Genomic DNA, 17,023 nt, shown 5'->3' with positions numbered 1-17,023 from the left:
TAATGCATTGAAACAGAAGATATGAACATAATGAGCTTACTCCACGACACATGTATAGTGGTGGACATTGTAATCTTCTTATTAATGAAGATCGACACTATCTCGAATAAAATCATTTTATCTCCGTTGACACTGAGTGAGAAACAAACAGTTTTTACATATATATTTTGATACAAGTACCATATTTTTTATTTAACATAATTAGTTAGTCCAACTAACATAATTAATTAGTCTCAATGTTTTATTATAAATGATTAATTTTATTTTGACTTAAGGACATGAGGAGGTTTTCTAGAGTTTTTACGATTTAGATTGATTTCGGATAATTACAGCTGGTTGATAGAAAATAAATCATATATTCATAGCAGCTTTTGCAGTGGCGAAACTATGTATATTTGAGAGGGTTCAGCTTTTCCAACAGATCATTACATGATCACCCAACAAAGACGTTGGGCCTTCTCCTGAAGCCCACATCTCAAAACTTCAGCTGCAAGACAAAGATCAACAGTAATAAACTCAGTCAATGAAAAAGTAGAACGACAAAACGTACGGTTTTCTCACCTTACACAATGCAGCCCAGCAACAGATATAAAGCCCTTGTTTATCAGGATTGCTAGCTGTCAGAGACACCTGTCAGAAGTCTAGATTGTTCTCTAACGTTTGTATAAATATGGCAGAGAAACATTGTAAACGTTAAGCTATTTTCATGAATAAGATTCATTAATATCTTCAGTAAACACATCTCTGTAAACCTTCTAGCTTTGACCTACACTGACCCTGTGATTTTTTATTAATTTTTTTGTTCATTTTTTTTGTCAACAATTTTTTTCTTCATCTATATTAAGTAATTGTGGTATAATTTGATTGAAGTTTTATTTATGTTGACCCTTTGTCTCGATGTGAAACTTTACTTTTGACCCCATTGTTATTTTTATCTTGTTATGGTCTTTGTTTTCCTTTTAATTTGCTTATTTTGTTTTTAATCATTTCTTAGCTTTTAAAATCTTTTTGATTATTTTTTCTCTTATGTACTATATATATATATATATGTATATAATATTATAATATATGTTATATAAATAAAGCATTTGAGAATCAAAAGTAATACACATATCCTATTCACTCACTAATATTAAACAATATAAAATACTCATATATTTTGTTCAAAATTAATATTTCTAATATTTTAGTTAAAAATTGTAACTCATAGATTCATAACAATACTAATATTATTTTGTTTTACTTTTTAAATTATATTTAGTAATAATTTTAAAATATAATTGTTTTAATATTGTTACATAATTACTTCAATAAAATGACCCATGTAAAGAATAATCTTAGCTTCGCCACTGAGCTCAGTCATCTGGTTTGTCTGCGCATAGAGCTTTTTTCAACTGCAGGTTAGTTCACTCCTGTAAACATTTTATTTAGTTTCTACTGCCTAATACATGCATAATGTAACCTGTGTTTCTTTTGAGACTGCAAGAAACTGTCTGTGCATTGCATGCGCTTATATTGACCAAATGCTGAATTAACATTAATACTCCACCTTTGACCCAAAGGCTTTGAACAGACATTTCTCTCGACCAAACCAGCTACTCGGGCAAATGGGGATTCCTCCCATAGACTGGCAACTTTAATCTCTTAAACCGCAGTCTTGAAACCAAGACGAAGCGTGAGTGTTCTTGGGAAGCCAACCACCTTTTGAAGTCCCTTCTGGTGAGCAGAACTTGAAGCTTTAACCGTTATAATGCTTCTCCTGTGTGAATTATTATCTTATCACAGAATCCAAGACTGTTATAGGTGTATCCGGGTATATCCAAGTAGTGGGGGAGACCGTTTAATTGTGTGCTCTATGAAGAATGGTGTGTATTCTTGAGCTTGGTTTCAGTTGGGCTATCGGCTTAATTCCTTGTCCAACGGTTGTCTGTTCCGGAAACGGTGTGCCATTCCGGTCCCATTGCTCTATATGGGCCTTGGTTAAAGGAGTGTAAACGTTTCCGGTTAGGTGGGTTGGAAACATATCAATCTTCAGCTTGCTTTTCCGAACGACGGCCTCGTCGGCTGCGGACTCCTTCTCCTGCTGCCGGTAAGGTGATGTTGGATAAGCTTGCGAATCCAATATCGCGATTCCCTTGCGGTTGTTTTGAATCTTTTGATGTGTGGAGTGGATGGTTTAGAAGTTGTGGACGCTGTGTGTTTCAAGGTTTGAGGTCACCTTTTTTCTAGTGTGCTCTTGGCAACTAGGTCCCCATTCCGCTCTTGTTTTTCCTAGGGTCCTTCACTGTTTGTTGGTGCTCAGCCTAGAATTTTGTTTTCTGTTGTTCTTGTTTAAGTAATTTCTGTTGTTCTTGTTTAAGTAATTTCTGTTGTTAGATACTCTGTTTAGGTTTTATTATTGCACTCTGCTACTAATATGTCTGTGTCTTCGGTACAAAAATTGAAAATCTTGATAATATATAATACTTTTACCAAAAGGGTGTATTATATTAGCGTGCCACTTGTAGAATTTCGTCGTTGCTACAAAGTATGTACAAGTTAAAAAGTGTAGATGGTTGATTTTGTTAAAAGTAGGGTAAAAGTATACAGAAGCTAGCGAGAAACATTAAGATGTTGAGGTGCATATAAAAACTACAGTTGAAATCATCAATGATTGCACTGCTTTAAAGATTTTTATGCAACCCCTCGGATACTGTTTGGCAAGCAAAAAAAATTACTATATTCTATGAATATGATTTTCACAAACGAGATACAAACTTTGCTCATCTCCGTTACATGTATGTATGATTAGTGTCTCTGAATGAGCAAAACACAGTATACTGTATACAGAGAGTTCAGAGTTGGTATCTGAGAAAATTAATGTTATGCATAGAGATTGCAAAACACTGTGTTTTTTTTTTGTTAACTACCTTAATATTTTTAATAGCGTTTGAGTTTTACAATATCAATAATCATTTCATGTTAAAGTTTTCTACTGGAAGAATAAATTTTTGATAAGACACATCGTAAAGCATTATGGATTTATAAAATTTTGCACATATTCATTTTACCGAGATATATTTTTCCACAATAACGTTGGGTAAAATTATTTGAAACTTTAATTTGGGGTCGGAATTGAAACATTACTACTTATCAGGGGGGCGGAATTAAGATTATTTATCCTTTTAATTTAAAGAAAAAAGATTTATTAAAAAAAAAAAAAACAAGTCCAAGACTCAAAGGTTATAAGTTGCAACAGTCGTCAAACCCTAAACCTTTGTCCTTTTTTCTTTCTCTCCGCCGCGGTATCACTCTTTCACTATTGTCGCAACATTCAAGTAGCTTCCTTTCTTCATGTAAGTTTATTTACTGCTTAGTCTTCCAGTAGCAGTTCCTTTCCGAAGCTCTGTTATCGATCAGAGAAAATCATACTACTGCTGATTTCGTAAAACCTAATTTTGTTTTCTGTTGTATTGTGTAATACACGAGCTCTTACAAACTTTGCGCATCTTAGTTAGTTTGGTCTATAAATTTACAATTTTTGGATGCGAGAATCGAAATTGACGGTTTTTAGAGTCTAATAATGATTACGACACATGACCTGTTTTACGGACATCCGTTTGTTGTTGAAACATTGGTTTCAGTGGCCTTGTATTGTTGTCTGTCTAGAAGTGACCCTCTTTCACAGATTGTTGATATATATATATATGTAATTTTGCTGCAGAGAGTTGACTGATTAGGATTTAGAGCTCAGACATGGCTGATTTGGAGAAGAACTCCGGTGGAGAGCTGAAGAAGAGGATGAGAAAGCGTAACCGTGGTAAGAAGAACGAGATTCAAAAGGCGGAAGTAGAAGAAGAAACCCACAACGTAGAGGAAAACGCAGATGAAATCAAAGAGAAGAAAGTGAAGAAGCTGCAGGGGAGAGGCAAAGCCGAAGACAAGGAAGAAGAAGAAGAAGAAGAAGAAGAAGAAGAAGAGAAGATGGTGGTTGTGGCGAAAGGGATAATGACTAACGAGACTTTTGAATCCCTTGACCTGTCTGAGCAGACTTTCGAAGCTATCAAGGCCATGGACTTCAAGCACATGACTCAAGTACGTTAAATCTTTAACCTTTTTGTTCATGTTTAAATCAGATTTGCTAAGCACTCTCTTGTGTACATGTTTATAAGTCTCTTGATCATTTTGCTATCATTTTAGATTCAAGCTGGATCGATTCCTCCACTTCTGGAGGGCAAAGATGTTCTTGGTGCTGCCAGGACGGGTTCTGGTAAAACCCTTGCTTTCCTCATACCGGCTGTTGAATTGCTCTTTAAAGAGCGTTTCTCTCCTCGCAACGGGACTGGTGTCATCGTTATTTGCCCCACAAGAGAGCTTGCTATTCAGGTAAACTCCCTTCTTTATCTACCATACTATCACTTTGAGTAGATGAAGGTAGAACAATTCTTTGAGGTTCTCATCTTTCATGTAGATTTACTCAATTGTAATTGTAAAGTGTGAATGTTGTTGTACCTTTCTGCGATCTCCCACCCCCAATTTCTCACCGTACTAGTTTTTGATATCTCAGACTAAAAATGTGGCGGAGGAGCTAGTGAAGCATCATTCTCTGACTGTCAGCATGGTTATTGGCGGAAATAACAGAAGGTCGGAAGCACAACGTATTGCGAATGGTTCAAATCTGCTGATAGCAACTCCTGGGCGTCTTCTTGACCATCTTCAACATACCAAGGGCTTCATCTTTAAACACCTAAAGGTACTGTCCCTTTTCATTGTTCCAATTTGGCGCATCTTCTTGTCTTGTTTTTGACAAGTAGATGAATTGTACTCAGCAGCTTATGTTGTATTCATTCTGACGCCTAGAGAGGGAAAACTACTGAATGTTTGGCTTATAATAATTAGCCTAGGTTGTACTCATACTATTAGTTGAAATGTGATTGGTCCTATTTTAAGCTGTGTATATGATTCTAATGGATATCTGTCTTTATATATGTTCCTCTAAATTGCGTTGCAGTGGCTTGTGATTGATGAAGCTGATAGGATACTGGAAGAAAATTTTGAGGAAGACATGAATAAGATTCTAAAAATTCTACCAAAGGTAAGTTATCTCTCTCTCTTACTTAAAAGGTTAATCCAGTGAGAAAACTAAATAAAAATTCAAATATTTCTGCTGATTTTTTTTTGTTTAAAGTTTAGCATTACTTATGGTTTGGAGTTTGTGCTGATTAAAGTTTTTACCATGTTTCTGCAGACTAGGCAAACGGCACTATTCTCTGCCACCCAGACTTCAAAGGTATTTGCCTGTTAAGCCTCGGTAGTGTCGTTATTAGTACTTAATATTTTTTGTACTCTTTTTTGAATCGTTGCAGGTTCAAGATCTTGCTCGGGTGTCATTGACGTCTCCCGTTCTTGTTGATGTCGATGATGGTAGACGCAAGGTATATCAATCACAAGAAACACAACTCTGGTGATTAAAAAAATTTAAGGACCACCATGCCTTTTGAGATTTTTTACTTAAATAAGTTTTCTGAAACTGTTAGGTGACGAACGAAGGATTGGAGCAAGGCTACTGCGTTGTTCCGAGCGAAAAGAGACTTCTCCTTCTAATTTCCTTTTTGAAGAAGAACCTGAATAAGAAAATAATGGTCTTCTTCTCGACGTGCAAGTCGGTGCAGTTCCACGCCGAAATCATGAAGCTTATCAACGTGGACAGCTGTGACATCCATGGAGGACTGGATCAGAACCGAAGAACTAAAACCTTTTTCGACTTTATGAAAGCAGAAAAAGGTATTCTGTTGTGTACTGATGTTGCTGCTCGTGGTCTCGACATTCCTGCCGTGGTACGTATTTGATTATTACGCGTTTATATACTCAACAAGTCAATAGTATACTAAAATCATATTGTGGTTGAATCTTGTTATATGTAGGACTGGATTATACAATATGATCCTCCAGACAAGCCAACGGTAGGAGATATACTTAGCTCCTCTGCTTTTCTACATCCCTTTATGTTAGATTGCTGATGGTTGAATGTTGATGTTGTTTTCAGGAATATATTCACAGGGTTGGTCGAACAGCCCGGGGAGAAGGAGCAAAGGGAAAGGCATTGCTTGTCTTGATCCCTGAAGAGCTTCAGTTTATTCGATACCTTAAGGTATGGGATGGGTTTTTTTAGAATCTTCTTATGGTTAAAAACCTACTTGTTTTTAACTGATTTGTACTTAAACCCGCAGGCTGCAAAAGTACCTGTAAAGGAGCTTGAGTTCAATGAGAAGAAGCTTTTGAATGTTAGATCTGCTCTGGTAATTGTTCTGATTCAGTCTTTTTTTTTTTGTTGGTGAATGACTTTTGCATTTCTAAGAACATTGTTTATTGTTCTTTTCCTGCAGGAGAAGTATGTTGCCAAGGACTATAACCTGAACAAGATAGCCAAGGAAGCCTACAGAGCTTATATCGCAGCATACAATTCACATTCTCTGAAAGACATCTTTAACGTTCACCGGCTTGATCTTCAGGTATTGTTACACAAATAATACTATTGTTCTTGCAAGGTTAGGAGAGAAGCTGGTTATCAAATTTTTGTCTTGGGATGATGTCACAGGCGGTTGCTCTATCGTTCTGCTTCTCATCGCCGCCAAAAGTGCATCTGAACATAGAAAGCGGAGCTGGGAAGGTGAGGAAGGCGAGGAATCAGCAAGGTCGCAATGGCTTCTCTCCTTACACTCCCTATGGCAAAGGCAAGTCCACTCCCAAAGCGGCATGAAGTGTCTTGTGACCAAATTAAAGATTATTTCCTTCTCGTTGGATCAAAAAGTGTTTTATGAATCACCACCAAGTTTTGCCTCAACAGTACTGTGTGGTTTTTTAGTTTGGATGTTATGTTTCTTTCAATACTTCAGATCTCTCTGTTTTGTTATAAGAATGGTTTAATCAACTAATGGCAGCTTTCTATAGAGATTATTTGGTTATGAAATACTACCTCCCTTTCATAATGATTCATCTTTTTTGTAAAAAGAAAATTGTTTCTAAAATATCTATATTTTACATTTTCAATGTACATAATAATCTGACAAATTGTTAACTTTAAAAAAAATATTTATATTTAATAAATTTTAATTGGTTAAAAATCATAAAAAATAAGTAAACACAGAAAATAATGCATTTGTTGTCAAAATTTTAAATGTTTTTTAATAAGTATGAAAACTGCATATTAAAAAACTGTAGAAAAACCACATAAGTAGTAAAAATTATACCACAAGGAAAGTGAAAGCATGTTGATTGAAACCTGGACCGGTCCGGTCATTGTAGTTATTTGGAATAATCATTGCTTGAGAACTTGAGGAGAACAAATTGAGATGTTCAGAAAAAAAAAGAGAAAAAATTGCTAAACCGGAACTAAAATCTGCCCTAATGCCAAACCAAAACCGAAACAATAAGAACCACAAAGCAGGAACTAGTGAACTTGACAGCGGTTTTTAACGCACTGCTCTTCTTGTGAGTTGAACCCGGGAGAGAAGAAGGTGAGGAAGGAGGAGGAGAATCTGGCGAAGACTCGGTCTCCATGACTTTAATGATCATCTTCTGACCCTTTTCACAGTGGCCCGAGACACCGCTGATGAAGTAAAACAAACCAGGACGGTCTAGTTTGAAGACGGTGTCTTGGTTGTTGGAATAGAGTTGCGGTTTAGTGGCCTTGCATTGCTTGTACTCGTCTTCTGACACCACCAACACTGAGTCTTTCTTGTATTTGAAACCTTCACCAAAACAAAAAACCCTCACAAAAAGTTAACATATATGTAAAGTAAAGATGATAAAAAGTAAGAATAAAAAAAATACTTACGGATAGTGTCGCCGACTTTAAACCGGTTGTGAGAAGCCCATTGGTTAAACATATCCCCGTGAGACTTGTTAGAGTTTGGTACGACCCAACCATCTTCTCCTCCAACTTCAAGTTCAGTACTTGAAACACATGAAAACATATAAAATGAAACAAGAACAGTAACAAGAGTGATCTTCTCAGATGGACTCATTTGTTGTTCTTGGAAATCAAAGTTACGGGGGCTGATTTTTGTTCTAGGGTTCTCTCTGTGTGCTCTTATGGCTTGTGAATGCTTTGAGGCTTTGGAGTTTAAAAAGAGTGAAACCATCGAGGTCTGTTAGTCTTGTCCACTTCTTGAGGGATAATTAATGTATTTTGACTTCGTATTTTACTCTCTTTTTCAAAACATTTGTGAAAACATTATGACTTGGAAATTGTTGAGGAATATCCGATTTTTCGGGTTCTGAACTACAAAACTTAAAATTGTGTGTGTTTCCAAAAAGAATTCTTACGATCAATTTAATATTGAGCACCTATGCATGGTTTGCTCTCGGATATATAACTACATCTATTAAAAAAATACTATAGATTAATCTATATATCAAATGTTATTTTACAAAAAAAAAAGAAATAATTTATTTGTTGAAACTAGATTATCATAAACTTATTTAAATTATAATTTCGTATTGTAGCGGAATCTATGAAAATCTAAAAATAAACGTGTGCGTAAAAGCAAGTTCTCGTTGACAAAAAAAGAAAAAAAAAGTTCTCGTTGACCATTTTTAAAATGTTCAAAACAGGGTTGTAATTTTAATTTCGTAAAGTTTTCGTAGATAATATTGAATTTACAAATAATATAGGCCCTTTGTACCAAAACGTTCTAATTACCTTCTCCACTTTGATCCCTTTAGGGTTTAAGACGTTAAACCCAGAAACCAAACATCCGAGCTCAAAAATGGCGAACTCAATGGCTACGCTTTCCAGAAGACTCTACCGATCTCTCCTATCCAACCCCAACCCCAGATTCTCCCAATCTCCCAGATCCTTCTGCACCAACATCGACGAGTCATCATCCTCCTCCTCCATCTCAGACACCGAATCGCCCCACGAACCCAACGCTTCTCCAGATCCGAGCCATCGATTCTCCAGAGGAGAAGATCGCGTGATGGAGGAGCGTCCTCTCGAGAACGGCCTCGACGCCGGCATTTTCAAGGCGATTTTGGTGGGGCAAGTGGGGCAGCTTCCTCTTCAGAAGAAGCTCAAGAGTGGGAGAACGGTTACTCTCTTCTCTGTCGGAACAGGTGGGATCAGGAATAACCGGAGACCGTTGGTTAATGAGGACCCCAGAGAGTATGCGAATCGTTCCGCTGTGCAGTGGCACCGTGTCTCTGTTTACCCTGAACGCTTGGCTGATCTTGTCTTAAAGAACGTTGAACCCGGGTTAGTTATCTCTTCTGATGAGGTTATGTGATGGTGTTTTTGATTTTCTGAGATTTATGTCAGAAAGAATCTTGTCTGAATTGGTAAAAAAGGAGAAACATTAAAGCGAGTTTTAGTTGCTAGAATCAAAATGTTAAGCTTGCTTTTCATGTTTGTGTTCTTATAATACAACAGCACCATTGTATACTTGGAGGGTAATCTGGAGACGAAGATTTTCACTGATCCGGTCACTGGTTTGGTTCGACGCATTAGAGAGGTGGCTATTCGTAGAAACGGTATTGATTTTGTTCGCTCAGATGTAGCATTGTACATATCTTTCATTGGGGGAAAATATTAGACCTTGATCTCTGTTTTTTTCTTTATGTAGGCCGAGTTGTGTTTTTAGGAAAAACTGGTGATATGCAGCAGCCAAGTTCTTCTGAGCTTAGAGGCGTTGGCTATTATTGATTCTTAACAAACAAATTGTCTGAATTGTTGTAGCTTTCTTCTTTTCTTGTAATTTGAAGTTTTGCTCATTGTTCTTCAATTGTCACTAGATTGTTCTTTTTTTTTGTGTGGCAAATAAACTTAGTTAATACATGTTTAAATTAACCAAATCTAAATGGAAACAAAGACCAATCTTCATGTGTCTGCAAACCGCATGAATACTACATCAGTGCCGAATCTGTACCATTTTATGTTCTGTCCCCCACACAAAAGTAACAATCACTCTAAAACGGCGGAAACGCTCTCTACCGGTGAGTCTCATTATTTTCTGTTCTGTCCCCCACACAAAAGTAACAATCACTCTAAAATGGTGGAAACGCTCTCTACCGGTGAGTCTCATTATTATTTTTCAATTCTGATGTTATGTGTTAAAGAGAAGTAGATGAATCTATCTTTCTACAAACTGAGTCATATACGTGTAGTCTTGCAGGTGAAAAAGATGGGATTTTAAGCAGTTTTAGTTGATAGAATCAAAGATGGTTAGCTTGTTTTTTTCATGTTAGTGTCAAAAACTAATAACATCTCTTGTATTCTTATATAATAACAATTGTCTACTTGGAGGTTAATCTGGAGAAGAAGATTTTTACTGATCCAGCAGTGGTTTGGTTTATAGAGGTTGCTATTCGTAGAAACGGTATTGAATATAATATTGATTTCTTTTACTCGGATGTAGCATTATACATATATTGGGGGAAAAAAATAGATCTTAATCTCTGTTTCTTCTTCTTGTAGGCAGAGTTTTGTTTTAAAAAAAAATAGATCTCAAGTAAGATGCAGCAGCCAAGTTCTTCTAAGTTTAGAGGTGTTGGCTATGAGTTATCCTTAACAAACGAATTGTCATCTGAGGTGTTGTAGCTTTTGTCTTTTCTTGTAACTTGGAGGTTTGTTTAGTGTTCTTCAATTTTCACCAGCCCTTTTACATCGTCTTTTTTTTTGGCAAATAAATACATGTTTAAAGTAACCGAATCTAAACCAAAATCTATATTATTAAAAGAGAAGTACACATATAGAATACCCCTTAGTTTTCAGTGTTATTTACACTTCCATGCCACTGATATTAAATAATATTCCTATTTTAATTATGTCTTTTCCATTTTAATTAATGTGTTTTCCAAAATTAAAATTGAATTAAATACACAATTAAATAATACTTTCTATTTTAATACTTTGTCTTTTCCACTTATATTAATGTGTTTTCTAAAATTAAATCTATATTAATTACACTTCATTAACTTCTCAATTAAATCAATGTCAAATTCAAAAAATTACATTTTTATTGGACAAACAATTCATGGAAATTACAATATCAACTCTTCATTGAACAAATCTAAACGAAAAAGTATTACCAAATTTAAACTAGATAATATCCAAACGGATTTACCATTTTGGTATCTAGAGAACCATAACTAAACCATATCTGAACGAAATGTTTCGGATATTCGAATTTATTTAAATCACATTTATATACTTCAATATGTTAGCTATTTTTCGAGTTAATATCCAAGATATAAGCTATTTTAAGTTGATTTGAAATATAAAAAATAGTCAAAAGTAAACATCTAAAGTAGATAAACAATAATCAAAACACCAAAAATATTTAAAATATATATATATATATATATATGTACGTCATCCAAATATTCAAGTTATATTTATTTTAATTTTTAATTTAGGTACTTTAGCTTACATTACTCAAATTTACATGTTATATTTTTTTAGATTGAAGGATATTTAAAGAGATATAAATTTTGAAAATTTAAAAATAATTTAAACGGGTTATCAAACCCGCAAAGATCTAAATCAAACCGGAACCAAAGTTTATAAATACCCGAATAGAGTTAGAATCTTTAAACTCAAAAATCTCAAATCCGAATAAATTTTAACTGAATTCGAGTGGATACCCAAATACTTATCCCTTGCTTAATCATTATAAAACGATCAAATATTATAAATATACTATTTAGTATAAATAAATAAAAACTAAAATTGAAAATTAATACCCGTGCGGTCGCACGGGTCAAGATCTAGTATCGGTTTAAAACAATGGAAACAAAGACCAATCTCCACGTGTTTGCAAACCATGCATGAAAGCTTACCTCAAAGCTGAATTTGTCATACATTTGTTTTTAACCTTTCCTATCTCTGTCACCTACACAAAAGCAACAATCTATAATGGCGGAAACGCTCTCTAACGGCGAGTCTCAATACTGGCCCACCTACGGTACCAACACCACCCAAAGAAACAGTCCTTATGCATCTCTTCTTCACCTTTTCCGATCTCATTCACCAACATCCTCACATCTCTTTGGTTTCCTAGCTCTCTTCATATCCGGTGGGCTCCTCACCTTCCTCCTAGGTGTAACCGTGACAGCCACAGCGTTCGGCTTCATTGCGTTTCTTCCGTTGATAATCATCTCGGGTCCGATCTGGCTTCCGGGTTTTATCCTTGTTGGCGGCTGCTTTGCTGTCGCCGGATTTCTTGTTGGAGCCGTGGCTGTCGTATCGTGGACGTACCGTTATTTCCGGGGAATGCACCCGGCTGGATCGGATCAAATGGATTACGCACGTGGTCGGATCTATGACACAGCCTCGCACGTTAAAGATTACGCTAGAGAGTACGGTGGATACTTCCACGGTAGGGCTAAAGATGCAGCCCCTGGTGCTTAACTTTAACCGGTCCGAATTGTCTGGTTGAGGGTAAGATCAAAGCCCGGTCACGCTATTCGAAACAAACATATTTACAAATTATCTTAAGCTTTTCATAAATTATACGAACAAAAACTTTTATTTTAAAATCCATAGATTTATGAATGTGTTTTTTACTTAAATTATAATAAAATAAGACTGACCCAATTTTTATTTTATTTTTCAGCAAACAATTTTTTATTTATTTAATCAACTGTTTTTTATTCTATACACTATGTGTTAACTTTATCATATCAATATATACTTCATTTCTTTTTTTGAAATGGAGATCGAGGGGATCCATTAAAAATGTTTCATTTCCCTGTGTACAACCCCGACTTTGGGTAAAATAACTTAGTTTCTGTTTATGGAGGATGAACACGATTCATGCATGGTACTAATATTACATTTTGTTATTTTATTTTTGTTTATAAAAATGAATATCTGGTTATGTACTAACTCTGAGATTTTGGTTGTTCGTCACTTGAAATGAAAATCCTACTTTTGGCAAATAGTTTACTTTCTTTTAAAGATATACTTATATGGTCAAATACTCAAATGTCTTTCAGCTATATAAAATTTTCTGAAGAATGACGAGAGTATACAATATAAACCAGATGATAACTATCATAAACTATACAATTGATAGTCATCATCTAATAATAAGATTGCGTTTTCTAAGTAGTGCATGATAGATATAAGGAGTATCTTTCTCATCTTCCATCGATCCTTGTTGTGTCCTTTTCTAATTACGAAAATTATTTGTATGATTATAAAAGGGCAAATCTCTAAAATAACACTTTTTAAGTTTTGTCACAAAAATAGCACAAAAAAAAATAACCAAAATAGTACCTTTTTGTTTTGAAAATTTTAATATTTATTTTTTATTTTTAAATATTTGAACACATTACTAAAACCCCACCCCTTAACTTTAAAACCCTAAGTTGTAAATTAATTAACCCAAAGGTTATAAATGCATATTTACCCTTCAATAAAACTTATTTTGGTCATTTTCCTCTTTATGATGTTATTTTTGTGACAAAAATTTGGTTTTGTGTTATTTTTATCTTTTTCTCATTATAAAATGCAGTCTCGTCAAAGTTTAAGAAAAAAACTCAAGTTAAATTAACTAGAACCTTATATTCCTTAAAATGATTTACGATCCTAATCATACGTCTCCTGAACATGAAAATTGACCATCCTTGAATTGTTTTGTATTTATAATTAAGTTGAAACTCTGACCAGCAAAAAAATATAGCTAGATTGATTCTAAAGAAAAAGAAAAGGAATACAGAAGGATGCAAATATGTTATGATTGAATTAAATTGTATGCCGTCTACAGAATAAAAAATATGAGTACAAAAATTGGAAAGGTAAAAGCTTATTCATGAATTAGTCTAAAACTATGCTCACTGATATTAGCCTAACAGATTGAAAAGATTCCAAAACTTTTATAAAGAAAAATATCTTAATTGTAAATTTCACGCATGCACTTCATAGAATTGGTGGCTAAGAAACAAAAATCTAGCCGTCCAGACTTCACCTAGATTGTGGTTTGTTGATTCGTGAGCTGTTGTAGTAATCAGTCATTAATTGATGATTCATACGCCAAAGAAAACCATATATAAGCTCGAACGTGACACTAGGGATATAAAGACTAAAGAATAGTAGCAGGCATAATTAAGAATCTAAAGGTAGTTGAAATCATTTTAACCGCTACTTTTTTCTTGGATTCACTTCTTTATGTTAAGATTCGAGGTCAAAGTCACCAGACAAAAAGCCTCCGCCCATCAAGTCAACACCCAAATTTGGCCGGACGTTAGCCGTTGATTTGGTCTAAGTAAATACTTGTCGTTTGTATTTTGTAATCATCAACACGGCTAGTAATGCCATCGTTGAAGCCTTTCTATCGCATAATGGATTCAAACTTTAAATATATAAATCACCAACCCATATATAGTCTCTTTTTTTGCATGCCTTTAGATGTTAATGAACGGTTAATAAATAAAACTTGCCTTTTATTGTATTTGATTTTTCACTAAACTTTTTAATTTTCCAAACGTAATTAGATTACACAACAATATGCATAAAATTTGTGATATCATCTACCAATAACAAGCAAAGAACGAAACATCTAGAGGATTTAGTTACCACTCACCGCATAGCACACCAAACAGAAAATCATAACATATTCTCAAACTAAATTTACATTTCCTTTCCCGTCGGGTTCAACATCGACCCGACATACGAACGGGTCGGTCGATCCGGCACCAAATTGGCACGTGGCGACCTCGGAGGCAGTTCCTTTAGCTGATGTCCACTGCAATCATAGTAGATCACGCCTGAATGATCCAACGGCTCACACTTGCCTCCCATCAAAATCTCTCTCTGCCAAATGCCAAACTCCTCCTCTTCCTCCTCCAGCACCATCTCCACCGCCGTCTTTTTCTTGGCCGGTGTACCTCCGACGTCGTAAGCTTTATTTTTCCGGCCAACCATAATCTTGGCCTTGTTGCTCAAAGTCGTAAGAAGCTCCTTCGGACGTGCTCTCATCGGCGAAAAAGCCCTCGCCGGACTCCATCCAAATTTTTCTCCACCGCCGGGGCTTTTGCCGTAGTTCGGGCTCTCGAGATGGTCCTCGAGATGAGTTGACTTCCGAGTTGGCTTGAGTTTAAGCTTCTTGGAGACTCGGCTTGCTTGTCTAGCACAAAGTACCATAAGAGATACGATGAAACTCATGTTTAGACGCTTGTGCGTCGAGGAAACATGTTCCGGTCTCGAAATCTCCATGCCTCTCTCGTTTTCTCCGGCAGGTGATAAGAAAAAGGTTTTTTTTTTTTTGTAACACCAAAGGTTTAAACTCAATACTTTTAATGTGATTTCTCTTTTGTCTGAAATGGTTGATTTGCGCATACTTATATAAACCCACGCGTTAGTGTAGGGTCCATTAATGTGAAAATGTGTTAGGTCACCGGCTCATCCGGTAGCCCATGCGTTGACATATTTTATTGTGTTGACATTTTCTTGATTTCGTGTAATGATCTCGTATTGTATAATATGATATCAATGAATGAATGATTATGACTTCTTAATATATGAGATCGATGATTGCATTAGATATGCTTTGTGTATGAAACCTAACGAGCATGCGAGAGACATGCATCAACGATCTCTAGGTAGTTTGGATTCATTCCATGAAAAATAGTACTGGTCTTACAATTTGTGAGCTCTATCACAAAAAGTATTTTTTTTTTTTGTCAACTTTTCGGGCCACAACGGGCCAGCCCGATAGCCCAAGCCCAAGCCCCATAGCAGGGGGAGCCTCACTTTAGGAGGCAGAGGTGAGGGTTGAACCCTGATGCCAAGGTCACAAAGGAACTGTCAATAGCCACTAGGCTATGAGCTACTCGGCATAACAAAAAGTATTTAAACTTGCTTTGTTTTATATGTTTGTAATATCTAGTTACATATTAATATTATTATAATTTTGTTTAAGTTTTGTTCGTCTGAATCTGATCATGTATATCAAGACGAGCACTACTGGTGGGGCAAATGTCACTATGTCAGCCACGCAATTAAAGTGAGGTGAAAACCCCACTCAAAGGTGTTGGCCGGTGTGCAATAACTTCTCCCTTCCATGTTTATCACAAAATCACGTCAGCATTTTTTAGTTAGGACTCTTTCAATTAAGAAACAGAAATTTAATACATAAGTGAAGCAAATCAAACAACAGCTAGTGTTTTTTCTTTTTTTTAAGATTAGGCGGGAGTACATATAAATTTAGATGAGGAGGTCGTTTTCATATGGTAGAGTTTACATCAAATTAACCGCCAGATACATAGCGGAGTTTATGAATTTTGTTATATTAGGATCTCTCCTAACTGGTAGTTTTTGAAAACAAGCATGATGTAAAATAAATAAATGTTAGGTACGGTCTTTATGTTAAATGTGTAAAGTTCTTAATGTAATGTGTGTTGGATCGATCTATAACCTAGTCACAATAGTAAAGTGCAGTTCATTATCACGATTCACGACTTACATTAGCCTTTACGTGTTTTGCGAAACACGTGTTTAAGTCTTAACACTCACGAACCAGATGAAATCGATCAGGTTGGGTTAAAGCATCTCCGATGATATACAAAAATTTACTCAATATTTGATTCTAAAATAGAATAAATTTACTATAAAGTTGGATTTGCTCTAATGGTTCACTCTGTTTATAGAGTAATTCTATTATAAAATAAACTGTTGTAGCAAATCCAACTCTATAATAGAATTATTATATTTTAAAGTAAAATATAGAATAAATTTTTGTGTTCCATTGGAAATGGTTAGAGATAGTAGACCCAATTTGCCAATTGGCTTCTCATCAACTTGATCTTTAATGTGTCAGTCAAACAATAACACAACACGAACAATTAATCTCATTTAGTCCAATAGTCCACTTGATTCTCAATAAAATTAACGTATCACAAAAACACCCAACACTTTACGTGGGTGGTTAGCCATTTTAATTAAGGTCCATTAATTAGAACATTAAGGGACGCTAAATGTAGTTGACCGGAACGACCTGTATTTCTTTATTAACCCACTAATCAAGTTTTGTTTTCTGTTTAT

At 35.3% G+C, this 17,023-nt stretch overlaps 5 protein-coding genes across 5 annotated transcripts; 3 read left to right on the top strand and 2 right to left on the bottom strand.

The window, feature by feature from the left end:
- Window positions 1-3,201: 3,201 nt before the first annotated feature.
- LOC130512871 (DEAD-box ATP-dependent RNA helicase 51-like) lies at window positions 3,202-6,949 on the top strand. The gene is made up of 13 exons (XM_057011308.1): window positions 3,202-3,335; window positions 3,704-4,074; window positions 4,180-4,365; window positions 4,547-4,732; window positions 4,991-5,074; window positions 5,228-5,269; window positions 5,346-5,414; window positions 5,517-5,816; window positions 5,904-5,942; window positions 6,026-6,130; window positions 6,210-6,278; window positions 6,366-6,491; window positions 6,578-6,949. Exons 2-13 carry the CDS (start codon window positions 3,736-3,738, stop codon window positions 6,737-6,739), a joined length of 1,707 nt encoding a protein of 568 aa, XP_056867288.1. The 5' UTR covers window positions 3,202-3,335; window positions 3,704-3,735; the 3' UTR covers window positions 6,740-6,949.
- A 311-nt stretch (window positions 6,950-7,260) lies between these two features.
- On the bottom strand, window positions 7,261-8,115 carry LOC130512873 (early nodulin-like protein 21). Its single transcript, XM_057011310.1, has 2 exons — window positions 7,817-8,115; window positions 7,261-7,730 (listed from the first exon to the last, which is right to left on the bottom strand). Exons 1-2 carry the CDS (start codon window positions 8,004-8,006, stop codon window positions 7,384-7,386), a joined length of 537 nt encoding a protein of 178 aa, XP_056867290.1. The 5' UTR covers window positions 8,007-8,115; the 3' UTR covers window positions 7,261-7,383.
- Window positions 8,116-8,693: 578 nt separating this feature from the next.
- LOC130512872 (single-stranded DNA-binding protein, mitochondrial-like) lies at window positions 8,694-9,785 on the top strand. The gene is made up of 3 exons (XM_057011309.1): window positions 8,694-9,235; window positions 9,410-9,510; window positions 9,603-9,785. The coding sequence occupies exons 1-3, from the start codon at window positions 8,751-8,753 to the stop codon at window positions 9,680-9,682; spliced, it is 666 nt and encodes a 221-aa protein (XP_056867289.1). The 5' UTR covers window positions 8,694-8,750; the 3' UTR covers window positions 9,683-9,785.
- A 2,108-nt stretch (window positions 9,786-11,893) lies between these two features.
- LOC108835089 (oleosin G-like) lies at window positions 11,894-12,449 on the top strand. The gene has a single exon (XM_018608393.2). The coding sequence runs from the start codon at window positions 11,894-11,896 to the stop codon at window positions 12,386-12,388; it is 495 nt and encodes a 164-aa protein (XP_018463895.1). The 3' UTR covers window positions 12,389-12,449.
- Window positions 12,450-14,407: 1,958 nt separating this feature from the next.
- LOC108835088 (uncharacterized) lies at window positions 14,408-15,287 on the bottom strand. The gene has a single exon (XM_018608392.2). It carries the CDS (start codon window positions 15,194-15,196, stop codon window positions 14,612-14,614), a length of 585 nt encoding a protein of 194 aa, XP_018463894.1. The 5' UTR covers window positions 15,197-15,287; the 3' UTR covers window positions 14,408-14,611.
- Window positions 15,288-17,023: the final 1,736 nt, after the last annotated feature.

Source organism: Raphanus sativus, chromosome 5, assembly GCF_000801105.2.
Source record: "Raphanus sativus cultivar WK10039 chromosome 5, ASM80110v3, whole genome shotgun sequence".
In the NCBI taxonomy this organism is placed as follows: Eukaryota; Viridiplantae; Streptophyta; class Magnoliopsida; order Brassicales; family Brassicaceae; genus Raphanus; species Raphanus sativus.
This window is presented reverse-complemented; position numbering and strand designations above follow the sequence as displayed.

Excerpts from the sequence above, each read along its gene's own strand:
- LOC130512873 (XM_057011310.1), bottom strand. The coding sequence starts at position 8,006 with ATGAGTCCATCTGAGAAGATCACTCTTGTTACTGTTCTTGTTTCATTT. Across the intron at positions 7,731-7,816 it reads TAAAGTCGGCGACACTATCC|GTTTCAAATACAAGAAAGAC; the intron begins GTAAGTATTTTT and ends GTTTTGGTGAAG.
- LOC130512871 (XM_057011308.1), top strand. The coding sequence starts at position 3,736 with ATGGCTGATTTGGAGAAGAACTCCGGTGGAGAGCTGAAGAAGAGGATG. Across the intron at positions 4,075-4,179 it reads ACTTCAAGCACATGACTCAA|ATTCAAGCTGGATCGATTCC; the intron begins GTACGTTAAATC and ends CTATCATTTTAG. Across the intron at positions 6,131-6,209 it reads AGTTTATTCGATACCTTAAG|GCTGCAAAAGTACCTGTAAA; the intron begins GTATGGGATGGG and ends TTAAACCCGCAG.
- LOC108835089 (XM_018608393.2), top strand. The coding sequence starts at position 11,894 with ATGGCGGAAACGCTCTCTAACGGCGAGTCTCAATACTGGCCCACCTAC.
- LOC108835088 (XM_018608392.2), bottom strand. The coding sequence starts at position 15,196 with ATGGAGATTTCGAGACCGGAACATGTTTCCTCGACGCACAAGCGTCTA.
- LOC130512872 (XM_057011309.1), top strand. The coding sequence starts at position 8,751 with ATGGCGAACTCAATGGCTACGCTTTCCAGAAGACTCTACCGATCTCTC. Across the intron at positions 9,236-9,409 it reads TTAAAGAACGTTGAACCCGG|CACCATTGTATACTTGGAGG; the intron begins GTTAGTTATCTC and ends ATAATACAACAG. Across the intron at positions 9,511-9,602 it reads GGTGGCTATTCGTAGAAACG|GCCGAGTTGTGTTTTTAGGA; the intron begins GTATTGATTTTG and ends TTCTTTATGTAG.